This window comes from Zosterops lateralis (genome assembly GCF_965231275.1).
Source record: "Zosterops lateralis genome assembly, chromosome: 19".
Classification (NCBI taxonomy): Eukaryota; Metazoa; Chordata; class Aves; order Passeriformes; family Zosteropidae; genus Zosterops; species Zosterops lateralis.
In genome coordinates, this window is record NC_139779.1 from 7,019,918 (window position 1) to 7,039,572 (window position 19,655).

The window sequence follows — 19,655 nt, forward strand, 5'->3', positions numbered from 1 at the left end:
ATCCTCCCTGATCCTGCAGCAGAGATTGCCTGCATCTGTCTCCTCCGTGCTTCAGCTCTGCTTCTCCCTGCAATAGTTGTCAGGGATATTAGCATTAAATACTTACTGCCTGGCTTAACTAAGGGGTAAGATAGGATTTAATTTGTATGGCTGAAATCCAATTATATAATGGAGCCCCTGGGGGAAGCAGTTATACCTGCTGAATCTCTTGGATGAGTAATTGTGCACAAAGGCTCCTCTCCAGAAGTAGAAACAGACCTGAAATATATATTTTTTTTCTTTTCTTCTTTTTTTTTTTTTTTGCTGCTGCTGTTACATAATAAGGCTGAGACCCTGAAAAGAAAAGCCAATGACAACCCAATGCAGTAGAAAGAATTAAAGCATTGCCAGGGGAAAACAAGTTATAATCTGATAAAATCAAGGATCTAACAGGAAGTCTGCAGCAGCATTAGCTTGGAGGAGCCAAAAGGCAGAGCAGCCAAAGGAAGCTTACTCATCTTTTTGGAAAATAGCACAGAGGCTTTGCTGTCTAACTTTTCCCCCTATTTCCACCATGACCAGGGAAAGGGAATCCTCTGGTTGCTTTTGTCAAAGCCTGGGAGGTGAGTAGGTATTAAAAAAAGCTGAGCAGCCAGCTAATTCAGATACTTTTGAAAAAGCCAGCACTTAACCTCCTTTGAAAATCCCTTCTGCTTATCCTGCATGTCATCTGCACCCTGATAAGCATCAGAATCATAGGTGATGATGAGCAGGACAGGAACAAAAGCATGATGAGGTTCCCAGCAAGGTTTATGAAAGCAGGTAAGCTTGTAAGGCATTAATCTCTGGGATAGTACTGGGGCTTGACAACTCTCCCATCTGATATCTGCAGCAGCTCCAAATCCCACAGAGGAATTACCGAGGGACTGGGACTGAAGGCATCAGCCTGTTGTGCTTGTGCAAGGCTTCTCAGAGGTCAGAGAGCCAAAATCCCTTCTATTTTTAAAAACAAAAACCAAACTCTTATTCTTTTCTAATGAGCTCCGAGTGGAAAAAAAAGAAATAAAATTCCTCGGTGTCTTTGATTACAGGGCTACATGCAGATAAAATGGGGACTGCTTCCAGCCAGAGGAGGGGAGAATTCCCAGTGCCACAGTGAGGACAGACCCTCCAGCCTGGGCAGGGATTTCGGTCCTTGCAGAATCAATCCCGTTCCCAGCCTCGCAGCTCCACCCAGTGGCTCTTTTTTGGCAGGAAAAAAAAAATCCATCATTTCAGAGGCATCGAAACCTGTTGAGGCAAAGGCTGACGCACTGTGGGGATGCTCTGGAGAGGAATCGAGGGTGGATTTGTTTGTGACCTTCTTAGACTTCTCAGCTACCATTTGGATAAAGGGAAAAAAAAAACTGCAAAGAGGCTTTTAGTGAATATAGAAAAATCAGAAATCTTATTATCCTCTTTCTTAACAGCCCCTCAGCACAAGTGGAAGGGGAAAAATAGCAGGGAACTGGTCATTTACACACTTCACCTTTTCAAACTCTCTGTGAGCAGATTGCAACAGTTTGGGCCAAATTTATTTGTTATATGAGCTTAGTGATGAATTACCTGAGCAACTGATTTCTGACTCGTAAGCTCATTTTGAAGAATTCTCTTGTGAGTGTGAATTTCGGCAAATTTCACTTGGCAGCTCTCACTGTATTGCTCCACTTTCCTTCCTGGGTAATTACCAGGACTAACAGGAAGCAAATTTTCATCATCTCTATCAAGGATGCCATGCTGAAACTTGCTTTTTCAAGGAGTATCAGGGCACTTGTAATTAAAATAAGCTTCTATTTGTGCATGTGCACACTTTTATTCAGGAACACTTAAGAGATGGGTACAGATTCACAGAGCACAGAAGTGTGATGTTAACAGAGTTAATTTTCAGTTCGAGTCAGTGTTGTAAAAATATCCCATTCCTCCAAGCTCAAGTGAAAACTGAAATCTCAGTTGTGCATAATGCAGATTTACCAGCCTCTCTGCGAGTCTTAAAAACAGAGAAGCTGATAAACTGATAGAAACCACAGTTTTGCTGTGAACCTCCTGGAAGTGCCCACCCAGTCTGTGTGAGGAAAATATCATCTGTGCAGCCCCAGTGCCATGGAAGGAGTGGAAATGACCTTTTCCTCCCAGAGTTTAAATGTTATTTAGCATAAATGCAGCCCCTAAGGCCTTCACTTGCTTTCTGCCAGCACAGCAGCTGAACATGGGCTGGAATCTGCTTTGCTTTGCCACTGGAGTGCTCTGTGGTGAGAGATTTGGAGTTGCAAACCATGTGAATCCCACCTTTGAGCTTGTAGACATCAGTTCTCCATCCATACAATTAAAAGGTAAATCAGCCTGTGTCTTGTTAGGACAAAAGATTGGAGGTTTTTCTTTTATAGGGATAATATTTCAGAATAGATATTCAGTATTCCACATGTAAAGAATATCAGGAAGCACCTTACAAGAGGCAGTTTTGGGGAAGGGAATACTTTTTTTTTTTTCTTTTTATTAAACCCTAAATCAGAGCAAGAACCTGCTGGGTTTTACTTGTCCTCCCCAACTATCACTGAAGAGCCCTTCAGTGGCTGAGCCAGGTACAGCCACCCCACCAAATGTCCCAGACCGTGGCTTCCCAGGAACAAAACTGCTTCTCTGATTTTACCACAAAGGTAAAATTTGCTGGGCACCATCTCCCACCTGAGCTTGTTCTCTCTTGTCACCACAGGTCACCATGCAGTGGTGGCACCAAGGACATGAGGGAGGCCAGCAAGGCCTGTGTGTGTGTGCAGGGAAGGTTCCAAATGCCCCTAAGGGACACAAAATAGCTGAGATTTTGGCATGATGAGGGTATCACTTGCAGCCTGAGAGTTTTTCCTCCTTCTCTGTTTCCGTCCCAGGATTTATTTGCTTGCAAAGGTCCGTGCAGGTTGTGGAGCTCGGATGAAAAACCTGCTGCTGTGATAAGCAAGTTCCTCACCCCAAAACTGCTGCTCAGTTCTTCTTTTCATGCAGCTGGGGGGGTCCCAGGCTCCCTGCAGCTGCTCTCAGCCACTGTGCAGTCCTGAGCCTGCTCTCCTGCCACGTGAAGAGGGGTTTGTACCCAAAGTGCCTGGAGGCTTTGTCTGTCTGGAAGGAGAAGCTGGTGACTATGGTGTTGAGCAGGGCCACGCTGAGGAAAGGCTGTGGCCTCCAGAAAGGAGGCAGGATGGCCCTGATGAGCCTGTGCAGCTGTATCATCAACCACATCTTCCAGTAGGGGATGTGTGAGCCCAGCCTCACCGAGGGGTCTGCACTGGACAGCAGCTGGTGCCTGACCAGGAAACTCTTCTTGCTGGGGGTGTCATCATAGCAATAGTAAATCTGTCCTGCCAGCAGGTCTGGCTGCAGCTGCAGGTGCCTTGCTGCAAGGACGTGCATCCATGCCACATTCCCTGGAGAAAGAACAGAAACAGCCATTCAGGAGGTGGTTCCACGCCTGGGGTGTTTTGGTTTTCTGAAATTCTTTCCCCAGGGAATTTTCTGTAAACAGGAGAAGTGTTTTTGTAACTGGAACTTTGTTATTCATTCATTTCCCCAGGAGGGACTTCTTGATGTCCCTCTGCTCTTACCAATGTGAGTGAGGAGGTTTTGCCTTTGTGTCACCAATCCAATTGGTCTGTGTGAAATAGTATAAAAGGGAGACACATCCCAAAAATAGAGGAGTCATTTTCAGCCTTCTGAATCTCAGAGTCTGTGTTGTTGTGGTGTAAAACAGCATCAAGGAGGAGCTCAGTTCCCCTGTTTAGTGGAGAATGAGAGCATTGGACCTGCCATCTTCAGGGAGGCCCTCATGGTGTGCTCAGCTGAGAGACTGAGTGGTTAATCCAGGCCTCCAAGAGCCTGTAAACCTCTGGTCTCCCCTTTGAGCTGGACAATTAATGGGCCTTGTGATCCTGGTTCATGTGAAGCACAAGGGCAGTGGTTTGTAGGGAGAGCAGGATGAATAGGAGGCAGTGCTCCAGGGTTTGATCCCTGCCTCTGCTGTGAGCCTTTGAAGGAGTCACTTGATTTATCTGGGCCTGATTCTTCTCTAACAGCGTTTTCAAAATCTGCACTTTTGGAAAGAGACATGTAGATGTGCTGCACAGGAATCACTGAATGCTGCATGAGCTGATGGTGAATTACACCCCCCTGAAAGGCTCCAGAACAAACTCTTCCTGTAAGTTTTGTGAGTAATTTCTTGTGCTTACTAAAACTGGTTATGTAGTGCAGCCTTTTCTGTAAAGAACTTGACAAGCAGTGATAGTTTAATTTTTTTTTTCTAATGAAGAAGTGTCTTATCCTTGCAAAAACTTTTTTAAAAACACAGCTGGAATTTCTGTCTCTGCCCCCAGCATAAATCCCTGAAATGCTTCTCAAAGGGAAAAATTAAAACCCTTCCCAGGCAAACAGTAATAAAACAATAAAATAAATAATAAAATAAATAAAAAACCCCTGCTTTAAAAAATTTCATTCTGAATAAAATAAATATTAAAAATAATAAAAATTTAATAAAATATAATAAATATATAAAATTACAATAAAATATTATAAAAATACAATAAAAACATGATCATTTTTTTTTAAACTTGCTTTTAAAATCCTTTAGCCAGTCTAAGTTTCGTGGTTCCAAACCCATTTGTGCTCATTCACCATACCCATCTCTCTGTCTGGGGGATTATGGCTAAGCTGACATGTAAAATCCCCTGTGACTAAAGCTGGGAGCACCCCATGCAAAGAGCTCAGTCTTCACTCACCCACGTAGGTGAGATTACGCTCGGTGTCTTCAGGCTCCAGGTAGTTCAGAACTCCATTCCTGGCTCTAGCAAGCAAATAGAGCTCCTGCAGGAAGGCTGCCTTCTCCCCATAGATGGTGTTGGCACGGATGATGCAGGTTCTGAGGGTGCCACCGTTGCTCAGCTGTAACATCAGGGAGGGACATCAGTGGTTAGGTCCAGTTCAGAAGGATCCAGAGATGGAATCTTCCACAGTGACACTGGGTTTCCCAGATAAACCCAAACCCTGGCTATACTGGCCTGGAGGAGTCAACATTTCAGAGGTGCTCTGCATGTTTGGCACCTACTTTGGGTCCCTAAAAACACAAGGAGGCGCCCAGTTTAATTTTAATTTTTTTTTTTTTTCCCATAGCACTCACATGGTGCTCCTTGAGAGGTGCTGGGTGGGGAGTGCTGGTGGCACGAACCCTTCTGCAGCTGTGGTGTATAAAAGAGGATTTGCAACAACCAAAACCAGGTACCATTTGGATCAATACAAACCAATATTTGTATTGATCAAGGCAGCCCAACTGGCTGGCCTCAGACTGGGACTGGGGGAGAGAATGCTCCTGGCAGTTGTTTAGAGCACAAGTCTCATTCTCTTGCATTGTCTAGAAGAACATAGAAGAACTATATCTGCTGACTGCACTGCCAGTCTAGAACACTGAACAGCCACCTTGGGTAGGGGGCTGGCCCTGGGTACACCAATATTTTTAATTCTTAAGCCACTCTGGAAAGCCTGGAAATTACACTTTTTTTCAGTTTGGACTAGTTGAACCCAATTCCTTCAGACATAATTTAGCACAGCCCTTTCCAAAGTGACACTCCTGCTGGAGCTGAAGCACAGCCTAAAAGGGAAGCACCCTTTGATCCTGGGAGAGTCTGGCAGCTTCCTGCTGATGTGGGGATATCAGACTTTGGGAGGCTTAGGACAATGTGGTTATTGCAGAGGTTGGATGCACATTTAAACAGGAGCTGTGGGGTCTTTCCTACCATCTCCCCCTTTCCTGTGCTGTAATTCCAGGGGTGCCACCACTGGATTTTGTACCTTTTTCCCGTTGGCTTCCAGCACGATTTTTTCCGCCGTGGCTTTTGTTTTCCCGTAGGGCAGCTCCACCTCCCCGCTGTACTGGGTGTCCTCATTCCCTCTGGGACAGATTTTGGGACACAGAGTGACCATGGAGCACAGCACAGGGCTCAGGGATATCTGCATTCCCTGCTCCCTCCCCAGGGATTCCTGCTGCCTGGGAGTTATGGGAATCTGAGATCAGGAATAAACCCTCAAGGAGCACCAGGTGCTCTGGGGTGTTCACAGGCGGGTTTGCAGTGGTTTCTCAGAGCTGGATTTAGTTTTGGCTAATGGCATGATTGAAATAACATTCCATCAGGCAAATTAGAAGGCAGCAGAGTTACGTTTTTAAGCAGCTTTTTAAGGAGCTGAGCAAGGTGGAAAGAGCACAAGAAGATGGAGGGCAGGAAAATGAGAGCAATTCTTGTTCATTTTTTTCATTAAAGGCAGAGAAAAGCCTCTCATGAGCCATAAACTAAAAGGAGAAACTGCTACTTAATTTTCTCACAGAGTTGATTAAAGTTGGGAGGCATTTGCTGGGGATGTGGTGGGGCTGCTGGAGCTCTCCTGGAAGCCTTGCAATCAGCAGGGCTCTGCTGGGATTGCTCCTTCATCTCCCCCCACAAATTACCCTTGAGGGGAAGGAGAAGCAGAGGACCCAGAGCCAAGGACAAGCAGGGAGCACTGGGTTGTGACAGTGGATGACAACCTGCTCCTCAGGCTGAAAGCCTGTGGGATCTCACATGGAGCTGGCCCCACAGGGCTTGGAATAATTCCAAGGAGAAAGCAGAAGCAGCTCTGTTCCCCACAGGGTGTCAGCGTTTTGTCCCAGTGGTTTTAGATCAGCCTGAGGCCATCATGGGATTTGATTAAACATCTCCAGCGGGCTCTGGAGTGAAGAAACCTGCCTTGCAGCATTGGGAAGGAGCATCCAGTTGCTCCTGTGCTCCCCTGGATAGCAGAGATCAGCTCTTTTCCCCTCCATGTGCTGCTGGAGACTTTCTTCCCATTTTTAAATTCATTTACTCCATATTTTGCCATCCAAGAGAAATCCACCCTGGCAAACCATGATCTGCCAAGCATGGGGCAGCCCACACAGGGCAAAGAGGAATCCTCTCCCTCCTGTGGCAAATGGGCTTGGATCCATCTCCTGGAAGGGCCCAGTGCCCTGTGAGCACTTCACCCAGCAAACCTGCAGCAGAGGTGTTTTTATCAAACACTGGGCCTTGGGAGAGCCAGCTCTGACTCAGGCTCCCTCTTTGACCTTGGACAAGTTGTTTTCTCTTTTCTGTGCTCAGATCTGCCTATGTAAAACGTGGCTGATGCTGTTGCCTGTTCAGCAGTCTGGCATGTTGTGTGTCAGATATCCCAGCTGAGATCAGGCTCTCCTTGTGCTACAGCAACAGAAATAAATTAGGAGCATCAGAAATGCAGACTCCTCACACACCCTGGGCTTCAATCACAAAACCCTCCTCCCCTCCCCGTGTTTACAGGGCATGAACAAGAGACAAACCGAAAAACAAGCAAGACAAAAGATTGATTGTGCAAGGTTTGTTGCCAGCCCAGGAGAGGCCCAAGACAATTAGTGGGGGGTTATCTAGAAGTTCTAGATTTAATTGCTTTCTCTCTTTATTTTAATCAATTTTTCTCTTTCTTTCCCTTGCAAAGCTTTTTAAAAAGCAGCAGCTCCACAAAGGGACAAACCTGCCTGCTGTTCCTGGGCTCTGCTGCGTGTGCCTCCCCCCACCCCTCTGAAGCTTGGTAGTAACAAAGAGCTCAGCATAATGCTCTTGCTTTTCAAAACGATCCCAGATAAGGGAACGCTAATCAGACTGGAGCAGCATTGTCAGAAGGTATCTCAGCAGTGCCTGTCTCCCAGGGATTGAGACTGACAGAGGCATTTTCTATTGTTGTGGGATGCTGAGGTGTGAGCATTATCCCTGTGCCCATCACCCCGGCCAGAGGCTCCTCCTGCTTTGTCTCTGCCAATTCCCCGGCACCTGAAAGGGAGTTAAATAAATTCTACCAGGAATGGTGGAGAAGGGGGACAGAGGAAAAGGAAAAGGAAAAGGAAAAGGAAAAGGAAAAGGAAAAGGAAAAGGAAAAGGAAAAGGAAAAGGAAAAGGAAAAGGAAAAGGAAAAGGAAAAGGCAGGATCATGGACTGTGGGGGTGAGGGCAGAACAGATGGGGTGGGGATGAGGAGGGGAGAAGGGGAGGAAGGAGAAAGGCATCACCTGTGCTGTCAGTCTGGAAAAACAGAGCCCTGTTTTGCTGCTCCCAGTCACCCCTGGGCTCCCTGTTGAGACAGGTGGGGTAAGCTTGGGCTGGGGGCTGATACTTCTCCCATTACCTAACTCGCTTTGTTTAAAATCAAAATAATTGGAGACTGAAGACCCCTCTCTAAGGCTTCCTCTCAGGATAATGGGAGAATCCGAGTATGTTCTGCAAAATGTGTGAAAGGCTCCAGGTGTGGTTTTGTTTGTTTTTGGGGAGGGCTGTTTGTAGTTCCATGAGCATCAGCCTGGGTGGGTTTTACTTGCCCTTGTTGGTGCCACCATTACCAGACAAAGGACTGTGCTCAGGCACGATCTGGGGCTGTTTTTTTCAAGACATCTGTTCACATCTCTCCCTTAAGTCACAGGACTGAAGTCCTGACGAGGCTGTGCCTGTATCTACGTGAATTCTTAGGAATTGTTTGCATTTGCTAGTGCCCAAATTCCATAGCTTTGCAGTGACACAGTCTCCAGTGCTCGTGGTCCCAGGTGGATTTAGTTGCTCTCATGGATTTTTTTTCATAACCCAGACATTTATTCTACAGATTTGAGTGCTTAGACACTTTTCAAAACAACAGGCTTATGCCTTGACTTACTTATTAGCATGAAATTTAGGCTTGTAGGTAATTTTAAGTTATGTCTTTTCTAGCTGGGCTCAAATTTCTAGAGCCAAGTGACTGGAGGCAGCTGTGTCCAGCCTGGCTGCCTGTGGAGACACCACTGGACTTGGAGCCAGCTCCCCTGGCACACAGATTTCCAGGGGCTGAGTAGTCTGTGTGGTTACAACCAGGCTTGAAATCAGTGAGGGGCCTTCCAATAGCACACATCAGACTGACCTCAAAGTTAACCTAAAACTTCAGCCCCTGGTTTGCAGAAATATCAGCCCTGCTCTCTCTCTCACCTGCTCTGCAGGTGCTGTTTCCCCAGGAATACAAAAGGTGTCCTGATGCTGAGCCCTGAGCAGGGCTGTCAGCTGATTGTCAAAGTCACTTCTGGAGATCAAAGCAAAAAAAAAAAAAAAAAAAAAAAAAAAAAAAAAAAAAAACAAAAAAAAAAAAAAAAAAAAAAAAAAAACAACCTTAAAATTGTTATTTTGACCATTGTCTTTGCATTGATCCAAATGCCACCTTTGCCACAAAGGGTTTTCTACAGCTCTGCTGCTGCTTCTGGGTCTGTGGCTCAGCTCAGTCTCATGGGAGCCACAAACAGAGGAAGAGGGATGAGCATAATGCCCTGAAGTGGGGACATGCAGCAGCCCAGGAGACAGCCCCCATGAGCATGTTCCAGGAAGAAGGACTTTGAGGGATGGAAAGGTACAACTGACAGGTCAGGAGCAGATAACCAAGGATGTGACTACACCTGAATCCTGCAGGGCAGGTTCACACCAGTGCATCTGTCCCCTAAGATTTCATGGCAAATCGCTTTTTTCTGGGATAATGCTACAAGAGATTTGCCCAAATTCGATAAGAGGAGCTGGGCACAGGCTTGCCAGAAGTTCTCTGTGGAGCTGGGAGGAGGAGGAGGGGCAGTGTGGGGGAAGCAGTAGGGCATCACCTGCCCTTTGAGTTGACTCATTGGGAGGGAGAGCAAAAACTGACCCAACAACAGGATATAATTCAGGCAATATCCCAAACTTTGAGCACCTGAAACCTTATCTGTAAATGATTTTAGGGCTCAGAGGAGCAGCAAGGCTGTAGATCCAGGGACAGCCTGGCAGTGCAGCTGGGACACACAGCTCTCACCTTGAGGTATCACTGGCCAGGCTTAGGATGGGAAGAGCTGAGGTTCCTGAACGGGCAGAGCAGCAAGGAAGGGTTTTCAGGAAAGAGAAGAGGAACAGACAGGAAAGGGAACACAAATCTTCTCCTTGGCAGCCACAGCTGAAATCTCCCTCTGGCTGCAGTCCCATTGCTGTTTGAGTGGACAAAGGGCAGTGGAGAGGGTTTGCTGAGCCTCACCTGAGCAGGGGCTCACAGGATGTGTTGGGTCCCACAGCAGCAACGGAGCTGGTGTAGAGCAGGGATGGGATGCTCAGGGCACAGCAGGCCCTCAACACATTTTCAGTGCCTGTGGGGCAGGATGGGAAGGACAAAACATCAACCACTTTGCCTTGATTCCTGCTGAGCAAATCCAAACAGACTTCCCAAGCTTTTTCCAACTTGGAACTAACCCAACTTTTTTATGGCTGAAAATACGTAAAGTCCCAGGTCAGGGCTGCATTTCCTCAGGAGGGTGATTTATTAAAAAACTATGGATATCGATCTAATACCAATATCCAACTATGACGGACAAAGACTCTCTAACAGTTTAAAGTTAGAAAGTGTATGTTTATTACAATGCCGGGCAGCGTGCGGGATTGCTCCCAAATACACACACACAATTTACAGATGATCACAGGGGTTTTAATGTACAGGAATATTGAATACACAAACTACAAATGCATATTCATAGCTCTGGTACATCCCATTCCCCGCTTCCTACGGTAATTAGCCCAAAAAGCCATCAAGCATGCGTAGTTTGTTCTTTAAAATGGGTCGGTGGTCTTTTCTACAGGGTGGGGTCCCAAAATGTTGAAGTAAGATGGGTCTTCCTCCCTTGACTTTTTAACCTTTAGTGTTCATGACAGCTAAATCCTGTTTTTTCCAGGACTGTTTGATTTATGATTGTACTGTATTCATGGGGTCTATTGATTATTCAGGATGCAAAAGCCTAGTTTGACAGCTTCTCTGATTTATCACTTCCTTCCAAGAATTATCAGTTCCTTCAGTCCGGCTTCTGTTAGCAAAAGGGAAGTCCTGGCTACATTAACTCAGCACTATCTATTTTGACTACAGTCTTTAATTCTTCTAAATCAGTGCTTCATTGGGATGGTTTAGAACATGAGTAGCAGTCACAGCCACAGCTCTGATGTGGCTGAACCTCCATGGCCATTGGCAACTGACTTAACTTGCACTTTGGAGCTGCTGACAAAGGGAAGCTGAGGGCTTGGCAGAGCAAAACTCCATCTTTTTTCACTCGTGGGCAGACTGTTGGTGAACTGCAGCCTTCTGGCAAAGGATCAATGTTTTAGTTGCATCTGTTGCCCTTTAGAAGCTCTGCAAGGTGCAACAGGGTGAAACCACTCCATCAGACTCCGGAGAGTTGCAGAACTTTAAATAAAATAATGAGGGCAGCTTACGAGTCCACGTGAAATCCAGACAAATCCAAAACATGGTTTGCTTTAAAGAAGGTTGTTCTGGCTGAACTAATTGGTCAGTGTGTGATTTAGAGTGGTTATTTTTGAGTATTTTGGTGGGTTCAAATGATCTGTGACTCTTGCGGTGGTGGTTTTCGCATTCACTGTGGTTTTTATCCAAGTTGGACCTGTGAGAACCTCAGTGACAAGGACTGGGGGCCTTCAGAGCTGATAAGGCAGATGTGAAAGGCAGCAGCTCCTGGGGTGGCTTCCAGAAACCTCCTCTTTGTACCTGACTAAGCAGGCTCTGCCCCGAGCCCTGTCTGCAGATTTTGTGTGGGAGAGCTTGTGATTTCTCTTCTCTTTGCTATTAAGGGCATAATCTGAAATTACCAAGGAAATCCTGAGTTTAGGATAATTTCAGACCACTGAAATCCCAGTGAAAAAGAATTAATGTGCTTCTCTAGGAGCCTATCACAATATGTAAAGTTAACTGAGAACCCCTGGTGAGAAACAGCACTGGAAACAGCTGAGTTGAAATCCATTCAGCTCAACAAAAAGCAGATTAAAAAGTCTTTAAGTGACTAGATGGAAAAAATAATTCTTGTAGCAGGGAGCTCTTCAATTCAGTCAACAAGGCTATAACAGGATTCAGTGGTTGAAACAGATGAGGGAATCAAAGCAGATGTAAATTTTGGCCAGAAATGATAATTAACCATAGCCACACCACCACTCCTCAGCATTGTCATGGCTTGCTGAAAGCCATGATAGATAGCCCATTAACTTGCACTCTTAATTCGAGGCAACGAGTCTTTTGAAAAGGAATGGTCCAATTTCACCACAAATCGTTTGGCTTAGGGCAGTAATTGGATGAATTTCTGTGGCCTGACTTGCACAGAGGAGCCAGCTAGAGGATTATATACTTGACCTCTCCTGACCCTACTTTTTTTCCTGGAAGCTTACAGCAGGTATCAAATACCATTTTTATTCCTTTATCTGCCAGGGTTTTAATAGAGAACTTCAGACTAATCTCTCAATTCAAGATTTTGAGGAGCCCCATCTTGGGGCGTTCCATGTGGAACCATCCAAGGGGAGGCAGAAATGCAGGACAGGCTCCTGTTCAGCCATCCCAGACCTTGCTCCTCCAAGAGTCACTCGGTGACACTGGAAAAATCCTTATGTGTGTGGTTTTCTGGGAAAGTCACCAACATCTGCAAGAGCTTTGGTTTGCTGAGGAGGAGACTTGCCCAGTGTTCAGTGCTCTCTGTAAACCCTCCCTGAGCTCACAGCAACAGTGAAGGGGAAGAGCTCACAAAGCCACTAAAAAGCAGCAGGAACCCTCGGGCTCTGAATATTCTCAGAACACAGAGAGCACAATACAGGCTCTTAAAAGCACCGAGTTTTGAAAACAACTATAGCAATGAAAAGAAGGCTGGAATTTAAATGCTACCCTTGAATGTATCAGCAAATAGTCAAAGTCCTAAGCAGTAATTGAGTTGGAGATGTATATATATATTAAAAAAAAAAATAAAACTCCTTCCTTTTGGTTAACGACTATTTTAGTAGCTAACAGCCTGAGGTACCACTGGAATTGCTGCTGTAATAGGGATTTCATTATTTTTATAGCCTGTGCTTATTTCCTAGATTTATGAACAGATTTTCTCTGAGCAGATCTTGCACCAAACATGAAATTGGCTCTTGGTGGTGGTGGGAGGACAGGGTTGTGGAGCTCTCAGTTACACATGGCCTGTTGATACATGATAGCTGGGAACTCCGGCTAATTAAACATCACTCTGCTAATTAACACAGCATCACTCCCTTCTGGTGGGTGCAGTTCAACGGGTACAGGGCAAAATCCCTGGGAAAGCTGTTGAAGCATTGATTTAGAAGAATTAAGAACTTTAAAAAGTTAAAATAGATATTGCTGAGGTAAGGTAGCTAAACTTCCCTTTTGTTAACAGAAGCCAGACTGAAGGAACTGTTAAATCATGAAACCTGTCAAACTATCAGTAGATTCCATGAATACAATACAATCATAAATCAAACAGTCCTGGAAAAACAGGATTCAGTTGTCACATAACACTAAAGGTTAAAAAGTCAGAGCTGAGGAAGACTCATCTTACTTCATCATTTTGGGACCCCACCCCATAAAAAAGACTACTGACCTATTTCAAAGAACAAACCACACATGCTTAATAGTTTTTTGGCTAATTACCATAGGAAGCAGGGAATGGGATGTACCAGAGTTATGAATATCCATTTGTGTTTTGGGTATTCAATACTCCCTGTGATCATCTGTGAATTGTGTGTGTGTATTTGGGAGCGATCCCGCACGCTGCCCAGCGTTGTAATAAACATACACTGTCTGACTGTAAACTGTTAGAGAGATCCCTTGTCTGTCATAGCTGGATATTGGTATTAGATCAATATCCATATTTTTTTAATAATTCACTGTGAGATATCTAAACAGGGTTAATTTTAATTACTATCCTTGTCACACACCAAAGAGTCTCTTACCACTGTCGGTGTGTCCTGAACCCCCTCAGTGGCATCAGGGGAAGTTCTGCCCTGGACCAGAACAGCTGAGTCCAGATTTGATGAGGAGTGGAGAGGAGCAGCAGCATGGCCAGCCCTGAGCAAGGACAGAGCGGCAAAGGGAGAAACTTCCCTGCTGGAAAGGCCTGAGGTGTGTGGGATTCACACCTCGGGGTGTGCAGGATCCAGGGAGAGGGAGCACCAGGCACAGCTGGATGTGCCTGCTGGAGCCTCCAAGGTGTGAGTGTGAGGGCAGGGCAGTGCTGAGGGCACTGTGTGAGGCTCACCCCCGACGTTGACAGCTCTCATGTCCCCAAAGGGCACCGTGTCCCTGTAGTCCACCAGGGCAGCCGTGTGCAGCACTACGTGCACTCCCTGCAGGGCAGCCAGGAGGGCGCTGAGGTCACGGATGTCTCCCCTTGTCACTGTCACATGAGTGGCAGCTGCAGAAAAATGATACAGAGGTGCAAAGAGGAAAAAAAAAAAAAAAAAAAGAGTATAAATCATCATCCTCACCTCCCTGCTGTGGTTGTATGCGATTGAATTTTCTGAAGTTCTGTATGGTTTTTGTTATGTTTTATATTGGTTTAAAAATGGTTTGTTCCGGACACCTCTTCCCCTTACCCCTCTATGGTCTTCTCCCTGAGTGATGCTCTGTCAATCACTCTGTTAGATCTGGAGTATTCGGAGCAGAAAGCCATGGGATTCCATTTGGGGACAGGGCAACACCTTTTTCTTTAGTTCTGTTAAGTTCCCCTGTCCGGGGTTACACCCTCCCTTGCTGGCTATTGGTTCTGGATTCCCCTCTTTGGGGGAATGCCCATCCAGGTAAAAAGGGGCAGCCCGAGGCTGAGAGCCCCTGTGTTGCACAAAGTTTGGCCAGGACAAGAATAAAGCCTGGTAAACCCAAGCAAGAGTCCATTCTCTTTCTTTCACGCCTCCAATCACTCTCCAGCCAGGAATTCCAGAACTGCCAAAAACTCCATCATATCACCACAGGGCAAAAGCTGCTGGTGGGCAGCCCTGGAGCTGTGATACCCTGCAAAGCCTGGAGTGTCCCCTCTGCAGGACAAGGCCAAGCACTCTCTGATAGTTACTGTGCTGTTTGAATCCAGCAAATCCAACACATGGCAAAAATCCTTTTTTCTTTTTTTTTTTTTTTTTTTTTTTTTTTTTTTTTTTTTTTTTTAATTGAACTCCAAGAATCCAGGTTTGCATCTAGTTTTAATTCAACCAGAATCCCTGAGTCTGTCACTGCAAATGCCCAGCCTGCACCCAAGGGTGGCCCTGGCAGCAGGACACCCCTGGCCCAGGGCTGCAGCCTCTGTGGGTCAGGGAAGCTGTACTGGACTCTTTCCTGCAGACAGAATATTTTAGGGCTTGCTGGGAATAACACCTGGTGATTTCAAGAGGCATCACACAAAGCTTTGTTTAAATTGCAAATACTGTAAATTAAGAAGGAAAATAATGGAACAGGTTTTAAAAGTTCATAGGAAATTCCTCCCTTAGAGCCACTTGGAATTCTCCTCCTACTCCCTTTTACCTCCTTCTTCTTCCTCAGAGCAGCTGCTCCGTCCATGGCCACTCTTGGCATCTCCTATTCATTTTCTTGCTTTGAGACACTGTTGTAACATTTAAATAGGATTTTTTTCCTTTTTCTTTTCCCATAGTTGGGAATAATCCAGGGAGAAGCTGGGGTGAGGAGCCTGTGCTCCTCAGGGATTGGAAGTAAGCCAGGCAGGGGCTGCTTTGGGAAGGAGATGTCTCCTCTGCCCTGGGCTGCCTGGAAAGCCCCACATATCCCGGGGTCAGGGCAGGAAATTCTAGAGGATCACACAAATGAGCAGCTCAGGGAAGGCTCTGTGGCTCATCCAGCTGTGATGATTTGAAACCCTCAGAGAAGAGACAACAGGGCAAGGTGGGAAAATGATTATTCCTCATGGTCCAAATGGAGGGACAGAATCCAAACCAGCAGGTGAATCTCTGGGCAGGCTGGGATGGAGGAAGAGACAGAAATTTTACCAAAGGGTCAGGCTGCTTTCTTAAGGAGCATAGCCAACCACCAGCGGACTCACTCTGAGGAGTTTTAATATTAAATTAATTAACATTGGGTATTAATATTAATTTAGTAGTAAAGCTCAGAGTCCACCCAGTGAGAATAGAGGGTGAGAAGGAAGGAGCTGTCCATGTAGCAGAGATAAAACCCTTGCCTGGAGCACCAGAGTGCAGAGGAGGACGCTCCTGCTGAGAGGTGGAGCAGGATGCCAGCAGACTTGGGGGGAAATTTTTCTGCTATTCTATGGTTTAGGAAAGCCTGGAACCCATCAGGCTGAAGTGTTAATTAGTCTTTTTCACACCACCTGTGTTAAGGCAGCTGCTGTAAAACAACCATGAGGAATTTTCAAATTGACAGGGGCTTGATGAGCTCTTGCCAGGGCTCCTAAAGAGGCGAGGGGTGCAAGTGCAGCTTTAGTGCCTTATCAGCTACTTTGGAGAACTCCTGAAGGCACTGGGAGGGTTCAGCAGAGCAAATGAGACACTTGTGCTGGGAAGGGAGATAAAGAGGAGGCAGGAAATTACAGAACATTTTGGTTTCAACCCCAGGAAATTCAGGAGCACTCACTCAAAGCACGAGTGTGTGTGTGAGCGCCTGTGGGATAATGGGGAGAACGGGAGCAGCTGACATGGATTTGTCAAGAACAAATCAAGCCAGATCAACCTCCTTTGTCCTTATGACAAGGTAACAGGCTGGAGGGATATTGTGGAACAGGTCGATGTCATCTATCTTGATTTTGGAAGGGCTTTGGAAACTCTGCCTCATTCTCACAAGGAGTCAGTAAAACATGGGCTAAATAAGCCCCATTAAGGAGAGCACAAAGCTGCTGGAATTACAGTTCCCAGGGAATTGCCAGCCGTGGTAGGTGGCTGCCCTGGGGCTCTCCAGGGCTTATTGCTGTATTTGAGTCCTTTTGATTGTTTTCATCAAAAATCTGGCAGATTTGTTCATTAAATCAGCAGATAACATCAGGCTGGGAGGGACCGTGCTGGAGGATTGGAGTATGAGCTGAACAGAACTAACAGAGTGTGGGGGGTGGGGGGAGTGAAATTTGATAGGAACAAAGAGAAGTTTTTTGGGTTTAGCAGGGAAGAGGCAGCTGATCTCATGAAGGAATTAAATCAGGCTGGGGCAGCTCAGGAGCTGTTGCTTGTTGTCAGCTGAAAAAAGGCACAATTGCAGTGACAGGTAAAACAGGAGGATAAATTACAGGATGGGAGAGGCAAATCCATCAGATTTTTGCAGCAATAGGAAGGCCACAGCCTCAATTCCGTGCCCCCCGTGCAGACAGGAGCAATCCCAGTGGCCTGCAGTGCTGGATGGAGCACAGGAGGAGGAAGGAGTGTGTGAGAGCCGCTTTAGCCTCAAGCAGAAACCAGCATGGAGTGGAAGGATGTGGTTTGCAGATGGTGAAGATTGTTGTTAAAAAAAAAAAAAAATAAAAAAATCCCAGTAATCCTGTAATACCTCTTCTACCTGTGAGTTTAGATGGGAAATCAAGGAGCCAGACTGTACCCGCTGCCTGCTGGGGCAGAAATAAACGGGCTGCCAGGGGTGGCCTGAGGACAGAACAAACACCTGTGGGGGAAGCTGTGGCAGAGCTGACTCTGCCTGGAGCACAGGGATGGGGTTGGGATGAGCCCCCAGGCTGCCTCTGCCTCCTTCTCTGTGGTTTGCTGGGGTGTCAGGCAACAGAGCTCTCCTGGAGCATGGATTTTAGCACCTCCCTAAGGTTTAAACAGCTTTTTCTTCAATTAGGGGTGCTTTTAAGGTAATTGGCTCCCTGAAACCCGGGGGAACCAGTCTGCTGAGTTCATCTGCCAGGGAGGCTTTGTGATTGTGATATTTCCCTGGGAGTCTCGACTTGCTGTGGGTGCATCCCCTTTCTGTCCCTATCTCCCAACAGGATCTCCCTCAGCATTTTTTGCCTCTCTCAGAGCAGGCTGAAGGTTTGGGCAGCCAGGGACAGGGGACCCAGCCCAGCATTAGCTGAGCAGAGCACCCTGAGCTGCCTTGCCTTGTTTTGCATAGGCTATTCCTGAATCCAGTAAAACAGATTGTTTTTTCCCCGACAAATCTCACTCTGCTCAACCCTGCGTGAAGGCAGCTCTCAGAATATGATCAAATGGATTAATTCAGTATCTCTGAGTGTTTACTGAGACTTATCTCCTTTTTCTTTAAAGGCTGCTATAGATTTCTCTCAATTATTTCCATAATTTATTTCATAATGCCTGCAGTAGTGATCCTGTTGCTGTCAGGATTTTTAGTTATTTTCCTCAGGAGCAGCTCAGGAGGATGTGATTTGAGCCCCTTTGTGTCAGAGAGGCTGAGCAGAAGCAGCTGGGCAGACAAGGTCCCACCTCACAGCCCCTGTGTCCCCCCTCACAACTTGTTGGAGTCCAGGGTAGGAGGAAAACCCCTGGAATTGCCCGGGGAGGTCCAAGACCCTGGTTGGGACCCCAGGAAAGCATTGCCTTTGACCTCAGTCCATGGAAAAACTGCCAACACTTATGGACGAACTGAAAACAACAAAGATTTAAAACAAATAATAGTTTAGTTTGTCACAGAGTAAAAATTTGTAAATTTGAGTTTTTAGAATGAAAGTAGATGAGAGCAAGATAAAGAATTTTGGGTAGGGCCTTAAGTCCTTCTTCTCCTCCTTTGACTCCATCTTCTGCTGTGACAGTGGCACAAAAACATCAGTAAAATGTATTTGATGTAAAAATTGCATGTTTGGAATCAATAGTGATTATTGGCACAAAACTGTAAACATATAAACTCCAATTAAGAGTTAATTGGATTAGAAACTTTTAGAAGACCTTGAGCACTAAGCCTGGGGGGTTTGGCAGAGGTGTTTTCCAGCACTTTAAGCCTGGTGTTAGGTGGCGTGCAGACCTTGAGATAAAGAATCGAATAAACATCTTTAAAGACTGAAGCTGCAAGTTCCACTCATCTTTTAAACTCTGGTACAGGAGTTAGTAAGGAAAAGATCCCTAATTAGGGGGTTCTTAGAAACTCAATCCAAGAACAACTGATCCCTGCCTGGTGACTGGGACACATCTCTTGGGTGATCCATCCCCAGGGGTCTTTTTTCTTAGATTTACTCCTGTGCTGTAAAACCTGTGAGCTGGGAGTTGTTCCTCACCCAGTCTGTTTAATCCCAGTTCCTGCCCCACACCTGTAACTGTGGCATCTCCAGTGTTATCCCAGCTGCCAGGGAAGGAAGGCTTATGGCCACTAAATAGATGCTGATGCCCTTTTCTTACCTGTGCTGAGTTTTTCTATTTCTTCTCTTGCTACTGAATCAAAAACTCTGACTTCTTTTATGTAGTCTTGTCGAGACAGGAGCTCTACAATCCTCTCCCCCACAAACCCACATCCTCCTGTCACTAGGTAGACCCAGGCTCCATCCATTTCTGAAGATGTCTTTGTGGTTGGGGAGCGGAGAGAAGGAGGCTGCCAGGATCTTATCTTGCACTCAGCCAGTGGTTTTTGAGCTAAGTCTAAAGTTTAGCTGTCACAAAATGCTACTGGGTGAACATTAACTCCAGCCTGTTACACATAAATCAGATTTTCCTTGGCACAGTCCCACAGGGCTGCCACAGGCCCCTTCTGGGCTCTCTGACTCAGCCTTTCCCTGCTCCCGTGGTTGCCCATGGCCAGTGGGGCACCTCTGGCTTGCCTTGGTGTGTGTCCAGTCTCAGGCCAAAATTTGGATGCCAGAAGTTCTCCACCTTCCCACAGGCAGGT

At 46.1% G+C, this 19,655-nt stretch overlaps 1 protein-coding gene across 1 annotated transcript; it reads right to left on the bottom strand.

The window, feature by feature from the left end:
• Positions 1–1,739: 1,739 nt before the first annotated feature.
• LOC310917340 (3 beta-hydroxysteroid dehydrogenase type 7-like) lies at positions 1,740–19,393 on the bottom strand. The gene is made up of 6 exons (XM_083875485.1): positions 19,172–19,393; positions 14,137–14,292; positions 10,098–10,206; positions 5,845–5,944; positions 4,779–4,941; positions 1,740–3,434 (listed from the first exon to the last, which is right to left on the bottom strand). The coding sequence occupies exons 1-6, from the start codon at positions 19,317–19,319 to the stop codon at positions 2,995–2,997; spliced, it is 1,116 nt and encodes a 371-aa protein (XP_083731611.1). The 5' UTR covers positions 19,320–19,393; the 3' UTR covers positions 1,740–2,994.
• Between the last annotated feature and the right edge of the window lie 262 nt (positions 19,394–19,655).

Bases quoted from the DNA above. Each gene is read 5' to 3' on its own strand.
- LOC310917340 (XM_083875485.1), bottom strand. From the start codon at position 19,319: ATGGATGGAGCCTGGGTCTACCTAGTGACAGGAGGATGTGGGTTTGTG. The intron at 4,942-5,844 runs GTACAAAATCCA...CTGATGTTACAG, and splicing joins TGGAAGCCAACGGGAAAAAG to CTGAGCAACGGTGGCACCCT. The intron at 3,435-4,778 runs GTGAGTGAAGAC...TTCTTTCTCCAG, and splicing joins GCGTAATCTCACCTACGTGG to GGAATGTGGCATGGATGCAC.